General features: G+C 44.8%; 1 protein-coding gene across 2 annotated transcripts in view; it reads right to left on the minus strand.

Moving 5' to 3' along the window:
* Positions 1–10,597, minus strand: part of LOC102387206 (poly [ADP-ribose] polymerase 12) — a 42,854-nt gene extending 32,257 nt beyond the window's left edge. For both annotated transcript variants that reach the window (XM_025213447.1, XM_006031785.3), the window contains exons 1-2: positions 10,300–10,597; positions 3,860–3,992 (exon numbers count right to left, since the gene is read on the minus strand). In XM_025213447.1, coding sequence (XP_025069232.1) covers positions 3,860–3,992; positions 10,300–10,580 — 414 coding nt within the window. In that variant the 5' untranslated portion in view covers positions 10,581–10,597. The remainder of the gene's footprint in view (positions 1–3,859; positions 3,993–10,299) is intronic.
* Positions 10,598–10,603: the final 6 nt, after the last annotated feature.

Here is a 10,603-nt window from a genome sequence, read left to right on the forward strand (position 1 = left end):
AATTCTTGAACCCCGCGGAGCCTGAATCACTCCGGGGTCAAGGAACCGAGTTTCTTAGAGTCCTCCACCGAGAACTCAAGCGGAGCTGAGCCTGGAAAGCTGACCAGCCTACACCGCGACCACCTTGGGTGTAAGTAAATAATCTTTTCAATCAACCATTACGCCTCCGTGACTGATTCTAGCTATGGCGTGCCATACCGCACTGCGGTTTTCTCCAACCCCGTGTACCCGGGCTACCGGCCACAGCCTGTGTGCACACACGAGACAGGCCCGGCTCGCCCCCGGCTCGCACGTGGCGACGGAAGAGAGCTCGCACATGGCGACCCAGGCGAGATCGGAAGTCGGCCCGCACATGGCGACGAGGATGGGATCGGAATTGGGAGAAGATACGCTAGAGATACGCAAGATGTGGGCCTCACCAGCCCACATCTTGCGGGCTTCTGTCCCAGAAGTCACGACAGCTTTGACATAGGGTATAGATATAAAAGACCCTTGATACATTATATGAAGATGACCCATTGCTGCGTTTCTGCTCTTTGGAAGATCTTTATTCCTTTAGTTAAGTCAGTCCTTTTGCTTTTATCACTTCTGCCAAATCATTTTATTTTCTCTCTAGCAGTTTCAGCACTTTGTGCTCTCACCTAAGTTGTTTACAAACTTGCCTGTCTCAAAGGAGACTGGACACACACCTTGCTGGGGTTACTTCACCCCAGTCTTTCCTGCCCAGAGCAGGCAGCTGGACCCTATTATCTCACAAGGTCCCTTCCAGCCCTAAACTTCTGTGAATCTGTAAATATCAACAACCCTTTCATAACTAACCCAGGTCCAAGCACCTCTACATCCATGTCTCATCAGACATTGAAGCTTCTCATTTCAAAAGTAAACCTGGTAGATCTTTCAGTTTAAAAAAAAATGTAGTTTCAGCTGACTAGATACTGGAATACAGAAAAAGGTCTATCAGTTCCTTAGGTCTCCGGTAGAAGTATCTAGAGATCAGTACGACGACTCCAATGAATTTGAACTAGGAAGATCTTTCATATATAATCAGCGTAGATTCTTGAGGGGACAGAAGTTGGTGACAAAAATATTATGAGGCTCTGCAGCCCAGGACAGAGGTTAACTAGAATGATTAAGAGCGTTCAAGTCAAACAGATCTGTTTTAAGACCTAGGACTAGAAGTGTTTATTATATAATGGAGAAGTCAGGGCTGCACAAAAAGATAAATGCTGGATCTGTGCTATCACTCTTTTACAATAATAAAAGGAAATAAATATGTGCTACCAGTCATAAGGCAGAAGGAAGCTCATGGACAAATCTGACCCAGTCTGTAAACAAGGCCTTGAGGAAAGAGATAAAGGAACCAGGAAATGCAATGTTATATGATACATGTAGATTGTTCCTCTCTCGTGCACGCATACACACAAATAGATATTTGGGGCAAATTACACAAATACACATGCATGCATCAGGTACGTATTTGGGGGGGCAAATTACATATACACACATGTATTTTGGGCACAAATTACACATACAAACACACGTATTTTGGGGGCAAATTAAGGTCAGAGCCAAAAGCGCACACGGTATTAAATCCACAGGGGATACACCGCCAACAGCCAATCTAGAATGGCAAGCTCAGACGACCAAATGCTGGAATATTAGCTTCTTCAAAAGTGCCTTGGCTAACAGTAGAAGTGTGATTTGTCCTGATGTTTCTGCCACACCCTTGAGTGCAATTTCCCCCAACCCTTCCTTAGTTGGTCTTGCTCACCCTCCCCCACTGGCATCTGTCTGCTAATCTTTCTCTTTGCCTTATCTCTGCCATGTCAGCCTCTGCCATCCCTCCTTCCAGAAAAGCTGGCAGCCATGTGAGAGCAGAATGATGGGCACCCCTGTGCTCTTACACAACACAAACAGAACAGTGTTGGAAGAAACCCAAATCCAGTTAAGAGTTAATGAAAAAAAGCACTGGGCACAAGGGCATTCTGTGTTCATTCCCTGGCATCCTCCAGCTTGGGAGGATGCATACTGAAAACAACAGCTTCAGTCTGACATTCGACATTGAGGAGCAGGCAATGGCTGCAGAGGGCCCAAACATTTTATGCACATCCCAAACATTTTATGCACAGTGTCTACCAGACCAGAAAGGCAAAAATGTTTTTTGTAATAACCACATAGATTATAGAATGAAGCTCCAAACACTTTGAAGAGCATAAATCAGGCTGGGTACAGCTTTTGTTTCCATTTTCAAGCAATGTATTCTACTGTTTCAGTCATCTTACTTCATAAAGAAGCTTACTACCCTAATGACTTCTAATCCTGAATGAAAAGTGATTAACATGCTCATTCACTTTTCTGTGTATCCCACATATCAAAGCTACTCCTGGTGGTAGCTACCAACATCCTCCAAAGTCACAGGTCTTTCTGAAAAACACCACCAATGTATCCTCCCAGCACCCCTGCCTGGTAGGTAGGCATTACATAGTAATTCACTTTATAAATAGAGGTGGAACCTCAAGGACAGTCTGATTTAGCCAAATGTTCAACAAGCCACTTAAAGGGGAAGAGAATACAGGTTGTTCCACCTTCAATTCAGTGCTGTCACTTCAACATCATCCCCTGCTGACCCTCAAATATATTCTGGGTAAGAACCAAGAAAGTTTCAAAGAGCCACTCCCACCAAAATTAAATACTCACAAATACAAATGTAAACAAATGAAATACAGGAAAGAGATAAATGACTAAACAGTATAGATAAGACATATCACACAAGTGATTAAACATTTCTAAAATGCACGTTTATCTAAAAGCATAACAATTTTATTGATATTTAAATAAAATTAGGAAGAGGACTTTTCACCTAAGTTTCATGTTAGCGCTCTTATCTTAGTTCATCTGTAAATGGGCTATTCCTCATGAACCAGAGTTCACAGCTAAAGAGCAAAGATTCCTAGATGAACCCAGATTTTTTTTATTCTGTCACTTAGTTAAAATTTCAAAAAGCTTAATAAATAAGGTAAAAAAGATACAAAAGCATTCCTACTAAGTGTTTCTCTAATTCAGGGACATAAAAGATATGGCCTATAACCCAGATCTGGCTCACAAAGCCCTGCTGTCCAGCCCCTGACACTGGCCCTGCGTCTAAGTTTGCCCACAGGAGGTTCAACCTAATGTCTGTTCCAGCTGCTCTGGGACCTGTGTCACACCCACACACCGTGTCATTCCAGGATGCACATCATACATGGCACCTGGAGCAGGCACCCCCCTCCCTCCCCACCCATGCAGCACAGTTCAGGGCCAGCCAGAGGGACACCACATGCATTGCGGATCCTGAAGCGGCCAGAACAAAGTGCTGTGTGCAATGGGTCCACCATGCAGGAAACTGTAGGGAGGACAGGTTACGTGGCCCAATCCAGCCCACAAGCTGACTCCTTGCCACTCACTCATCTGGCCCCAGTGGCCAGATGAACTTGATACCCCTGCTCTAATTAACAATCATATGATTGTTCTTATTCTATCTCTAAGCTATACCTTGTCTAAAATTAGACTTGTGTAACCATTAAATGCACTTTAAGCAACTTTCACAAGACTTTTAACCTAGTTTTTTTCCATTCCATCTTTTTTCAGTTTTCTAAAATGGCGCATGCTTGGTCACATTCTCTGGCCTGATCATTTCATTTTCTTCTTCTCTTACCCAAACTTTGGTCAGGTAAATGCAAACAAATGCTATACCATACCACCATTAAGCAACTTAAGACCTACTGAGCTATTAACATCTAAACCCCTTATCTCCCTGCCCCTCCACCACACCTTAACTAATTAGCCTCCTCGCTGTACTTAAGAAATCAACAAGACTTACATCAGGGAGGAGAAAAGGATCATTTTGAAGGAGCAAGACCCGCAGCTCATTCTCATTGAGGCCGGAGAGATCATTGGTCCTTAGAACCTTTCGGTTCTCTTCTGTGGCGATGTCATGGCTGTACTTACATGACCTGGGAGAGAACAAGCAGAAAATCAAATACTTGGATTTTCAATGTGTGCCAGGGATTACAAAAGCAACCACATGAAGGTAGATGAAGGCAGAAAAGAAGAAATCTATCTTAGGTATTTGCTAAAGGTCTTCTACCGAAGTGTCTGAGCACCCTGGGCTAGCAGTGGTGGATTATCAGACACAACAATTTGTCAAGAGCCAAAAAACATACACAAAGATAGAAAAAGGAGCAGAATATGACACACAGCTTGTGATTCTTGGTGACCTTGGAAGACAGAGAAGAGATTTAGAGAAAGTGTCTGAGTTAACATGGAACATCCCCAGCAGAGTCCTGCATAAAGCTGAGACGGAGAAATGATGGACAATACTGGGATAACACATCCCTCTTTTCATTCTTTATCTCAGAGTAACAATAGGCCTTTGCACTGACAAAAACCAAAACAACTGGGAAGGCTAGAAGAACCAAGCCAGATCTAAACAAAAATGAAAACACAAGACCAATGCTAATCATTAAATGGTCCCACTCTTCTGAAAAGTGATGAATTGTAGCCCAAAAGTGAGGCATGTTAAAACAACAAGGGGAAAAAAAACTGGGGTTGGGAACATTTTCTGGTTGGAGGCTAGAAAGACCCAGCTCCCCAGAGTGGGCAGGCCTTAGAAGCCAGCCACCTGTGCTGCTTCTCCCAGCTACCTGACTGGTGCAGCAAAGGGAAAGCTCCCCCTCTACCAAAGCCCCCCCACCCACTATGGCACAGCTTGGACAAAGCCCTACTGCCAAATCCAACCAAAGCCATGGCTTCACAGGCAGAGTCCAAAAGCTCTGCAGAACGTAGGTTGCTGACCCCTGAAAAAACCTTCTCCTGTTACTGCTCAAATTAGCTAGTCTTTAGAGCAGTGGTTCTCAACCTTTTCAGATTCAAGAATACACATTGTTAGATTCATAGTACCCCCTGGAAAATGCCAGCACTTAGCTTTCACTTCAAAAAATAAAAGAGCAAATTTTTCTGTTGCAAAGAATTCATACAACAAGAGATCACAATGGTTTTGACGCTCCGGGTTTCTATTTGAAATTTCTTCTGAATCACATGCAGGTATTTGCATGCAAAACAGTGCTAATATTGAGTGGCACCTGGCAGCACTCTGGTTATGAATCACTGCTTTGGAGATTGTGCGGGCCGGAAGCGACCCGAGCCCTTTTCCGCGCTGCACGCGGGCTGTGGCCAGCAGCCCGGGCACGCCGGGTTGGAGAGGGAAGGCCGTCGAGCTGGAATTAGGCACAGACGCGTATCAGTAGTTTTAAAGATTGTTTACTTACACCGAGATGGCAGTGGTGTAGGCTGAAAACTTGCTTAAGTTGCGGTTACAGACAGGAAAGAAGAGAGGCGGACAAGAGTTCTAGACTCGTGAACTCTAGCCCAATCCGGCTGAAGGCTCTGAACACGCGAGCCTGTCGTCTCAACCGAAGAAAACACTTGTCCGGAAGAGCTCTGAATAAACTCACACTCGGTGACGGGGAGAGGCTAGAGGTTGATCAGACCTCCGTTGCCTGCTTTAAATGCACTGGGTCCGTAAGGATCTGCAGCGCTTAGAGATCTTCACACAGTGTGAAGTCTTCTCCTCCCTTGTTCGTGGAGTCCTCCAACTTGGGCGGAAACCACTCAAGCCTTTTATACGGCTAGCAAGCCAATCACTAGCCACCACGTGTGAATAATTTAGAACTGGCCAATAATGGGACTCGAATTAGCATACAAATGGCGGGAACTCTGCAACGAGCATTTCTGTGCTGCAACAAAGAAATGCACCCTGCAAAGAAAGCTTCAAATTGGTGGGAATTTCCTTGCACCGGGGTTCTCTTTTGCAGCAGAAAACTCCACCGTGCAAGGAAGCAATAATTTAGCGGGAACAATTTAGCAGTGCCGAAGCCCACACAAACAAAAATCACACCCTTTGGGTTGTGACAGAGATTACCTTTATAGGCTGTGGCTGACTGTTGAACCTTCTGATTACATTTTCCTTCATGCTGTGATTAATCATTCTAAGCTCTCTTCTGTACAAGACCATGCTTTGGCATTTTTTCTCCTAATCCCAAATTAACACAGCACTCTGGTTTTGTACACAGCTTTATGAGCAAATAAGGCAAGACCTCTGCCCTACAGAATTTAGGAAGGCCCCTGGTCCTGTATTAGGACTTTCCAGTATAATTAAGAACAGAATGAGCTTCATACTGTGGTGACATTTATACAGGTTTTGCTCATGGAGTCACATTCCATTCTAGATCTAAAATAGCAAATAATGAAATTTACCCAAAAGAATTTGAATATTTGTTGTAGAATAGGCCACTGTTAAATTTGCCATCATAAGAAAAATGATGTAGTGCCTAAAAAAGCAACTATATTCAGGAACTGCTATTTTTCATACCTTCACCAATATATTATGTAGGTCTGCATTAAAATGCAAAAACATGTGAATATCTATGTATAGAAATAAATCAATAAAAGGTTACAAAATACAGGCTGTGAACCTAATAAACAAAAAGTGTTTAAAAAACTCCACAGCATAGTTTTGCACATGGTGTGTAGACACATCCAGTATATTTTCTTTAAAAGGAATCATCAGAAAAAATAGGTTTGCCAATTCTTCTCATATAGAAAATTTCCCTGCCAGGGTATCATAGTGGTTTTTCTTTCTGACGGGGTAGATGTGCAAGCCTGGCTGAGTTATCCTATACATGAAATATGGTTGAAGGGATGAAGTGAAGTGAGGACAGGGCAGGAAAAATAATATCACCATCAATAATCATCATGAGAACTTAGAATTCAAGAGTGTAGGTTGTAGCCGTGTTGGTCTAAGAACATAGGCAGACAAGGGTCTTTGGGTAAATCTAGTATCTTTTATTAGACCCATTCAAATAGTCTGACATAGTATTCAGATTTACAAGCAGAGTTCTTTCTAGGCTCTTTGTTCAGCTGAGCAGGCTTCCTATAGGCCCGCCAATCTTCACTGAAGAGTGAAAAAGTGGCACATGCCATTTAACATTTATCCAATTGCATTTATCCTCCTCCTGGGGGACAGGAATGGATGTCATCAGTTCCCATCCCTAGGGCTAAGTATCAGATCACATTCTATTGTCACCAAATTCAAGTTAACCCTTCCAAGTCCTCAACTAATTTTAGGATTCACAAGAAAATCTTACAATGCTTCACTGGGGCAGAAACATCAGGTTAAAGTTTTGGGGACTCAAGAAACAGAATATGTTTAAAAACTTCAACTCAAAAGGGCTGTTAATCCCAGCCCTGTTAAAAATTTGCAAATCTCTTTCAACCTCCTCCACTGCTTTCTGTGATCCAGGCTGAAAGAGAGTAATCCAGACTGAAAAAGAAGGCAATTACTCAACATAAACATAAGTCAAACTCTCAGCATAAATGAAAAAAGCCAAGATCAACTTGGAAACTTGTTTTTCAACACAGTTTCAACCTGGAAACAGACCACTTGGGGGCTCTATCACGTTCTAATGATTTATTTGTACCCTTGAATGTTTTATTATTTCTAATGTTAAGGAGCAAAATTAAACTAGGGCGAGTGATAAAGGTCAGGTTGGCTTGTAGTGAGGGAGGGATGTTTATGCTGTCGTATGCAATGTGCATGTTGGCCCTGTTCTTTATTTGTAAACTATGCAATGTTGCTTTGGTTTTGTACCAGGATTTCACTAAAGCACCTTCATCCTCAACTCTGAATTAATCTGGGTAATTCTCTCATTTATTTGTATTAGTAGAAGATGGAAGGGACTGATTCCTACCACCACCAGTCCCCAGAATGATCCACATTAAAAATCTTTAAGTGCTTTTTATTTTTAATTTGGAAAGTTTTGAGCATTGTTTTCCTTCATAAAGAAAACCTAGATAAAAAGATTGCAGCCCAATTCTAATGTGCCTGGGAAGGGGTGTAGGAAACAGGTAGTTTTCAATAAAATATTTAAGTAAAGAATTAAAGAAAGAAATTAAGCTTTTTCAAGATAAGAAAAAAAACATAGGGTTCTCTGTCTGGATTCTGAACCAAATATGCATACAGATAAAGGCAAGAGATTGACCAAATACAAATGTGTCTTTTAAAGGGAGAAAATGCTATCAACAAATATGATTTACAGAAAACTTATGTATGTTAATAAGGTTTTAAAAAGTTCAAAGCAATAAGGCACTCCCTCCTATAGAATAGCAGGTTCTGTACTGGTCCCTGCTTCTTAGCTATGATACTGTAGTATTAGAGGGGTTTAAAAGAGTCCTGCATACAGAAATCCCCATAGGGTAATTTCCCTTACAGTCTGCATAAAGAAATCCCTCATAAGGTAAAAGGAATGGGATTACTTATATTAGAAATCAGAGGAACAGGAATATATAAAATAATGAAATTAGGTATAGAACACTCTACTCTCTGTCTCACAGCAGAACTGAACACTCAATCAAGCCGAAAAATGGCAAAGTCAAAACCTGATCAAAAGAAGTTGCTTCTTTCCACATAATTTATAATTACACTGTAGAACTCTGCTACAGGATGTAGATGAAGCCAAAAACTTAGCAGGAGCCAGAGGACTGGACTTTGTTTTGGAGAGAAATACCCAGAAATCAGTTATTCAGTTGATGTTGCTATTTTAATGATACAAAAATTGGAAATAAAAGAGTCTCATCATGCAACTATAAAACTGATTTAGCCACTAGAGTTTGGAATGAGCCATAGGGTGGGGGTAGACTATGTGGCATTGGCCTCCTGCCAGCTTCCTGTGCTTCCTCTCAGCTTCCACTTCCGGGTACAGCTGAGAGACAAGCTCTTGGCCTAGATGGCGTAGGCCAGTGGTTCTCAACCTTTTTTGTACCAGGATCCATCTGTAAACATCGATGGCCAGTCCCAACCTAGTGCCCCTCACTCCCAACTGGCTGCCCCCAGGCCCAGCCCCTGCAGTGTGTGGGGTAGGAGTGGTCACAAGCAGACCAGAGCTCTGCTGGCCTGCAAGGCAAAAGCGCACAGTTTCCCACATTTTTCTCCTTTAAAGGAGAACCCATTTTTAAAGTTTGTTCATGACCCTTTCATATATTCTTGCATCCTACTTTTGGGTCGCGACCCACAGGTTGAGAAATGCTGGCCTAGAGTCTGATCTAGTAGACCGCTTTCTACCTTTTTACTCACAGGCACCCCTAAGACCCTCTGTGCCTGGGGCACCAGCTGGCCTCCAGCAGAACAGCCCAGGGGTTTTCACACCATGGATGGGGTAGTCAGATGTTTGGCCCCAGAACATTTGTGTCAGTGAGCACAAGGTTCTGGGATGTGATACCACTTCAAGTGCCCGTGCAGGAACATTCAAGGCTGGACAAAGGAAGGGCATCCAGCACTGGAAAGCCCATCTAGCACTTTTGCCAGCTTGGTCCCCTAGAAAGTGTAAACCCTTGGGCTCGATCCTCTAGAAGTTGTGACCCTTTGGACTCAATCCCCTAGAACAGTGGTTGTCAACCTTTTTTGTACCAGGACCCATTTGTAAACATCGATGGCCAGTTCTGACCCAGTGCCCCTCACTCCCGACCCGCTGCCCCGCCCCCAGTGCGTAGGGCTGGGGGTGGGATGGGGGGGTCCCAAGCAGCCTCTCACAGGCTGGGACTCTGCTAGCCTACAAGAGAAAACCCACGTTTCTCTCCTTTAAAGGAGAATTCAGTTTTCAAGTTCGTTGATCCATTTTTTGTTTGTTTGTGACGCTTTCATATATTCTTGCCATCCGCTTTTGGATCGCAACCCACAGGTTGAAAAACACTGCCCTAGATGTCAGTGCTTGGGCTCAGTCCCCATGAAGATGTTACTCTTGGGTTCGATTCTCTAGACGACGTTATCTCTTGTGCTCAATTCCCTAGAAGACATCACCCCATGAATTCGGTCTCCTAGAAGACGTCACCAATTGGGCTCAATCCCCATGAAGACATCACCCTTGGACTCAGTCCCCATGAAGACGTCACTCCTGGGTTCAGTCCCCCAGAGGATGTCACCCGTTGGGTTTGGTCTCCTAGAATTTGTCATCCCTGGGCTCGATCCCCTAGAAGACATCACCCCTGGGCTCGGTCTCCTAGAAGACATCAGCAAACACAGGCTGCTTCCAGCAGAGCCCCTAGGTCGCGTCAGGCCCCGCTGCATGGGCAGCACAGGAGCCCGGCGAGGCGGAGCTGAAGGGCCCTGCAGAGCTCAGCTGCCCCAGCATCCCTGCCCGGGGCCACCCCCCGAGCGGGGGCGAAGTCAGAGGCCCCCTGCCTGCCCGCCCGCCCGCCCGCACTCACCGCACGCGGCACCTGCCCATGAGGTGCAGCTTGCAGAGGTGCAGGCGCTCGCAGCCCTTGCACTCCTTGCGCACGCAGAGGCGCAGCGGGGTCACGGCCAGCACCTGGCAGGTCCCACCGGCCTGCTGCAGTAGGAACCGGCCCGGCCCCGCGTCCCCCACGATCCGGCCCAGCTGCGACTCGGGCAGCTCCACGTGCTGGGGCAGCTCCCGCAGGTCCAGGCTGCCCCCGTGGGCGCACAGGGTCTTCGTGAGGAAGGGCCACACGTCGCGGGCCGACATGCTGGCGGGCGGCCCCCGGCCGG

This window comes from Alligator sinensis, unplaced genomic scaffold (genome assembly GCF_000455745.1).
Source record: "Alligator sinensis unplaced genomic scaffold, ASM45574v1 scaffold91_2, whole genome shotgun sequence".
Classification (NCBI taxonomy): domain Eukaryota; kingdom Metazoa; phylum Chordata; order Crocodylia; family Alligatoridae; genus Alligator; species Alligator sinensis.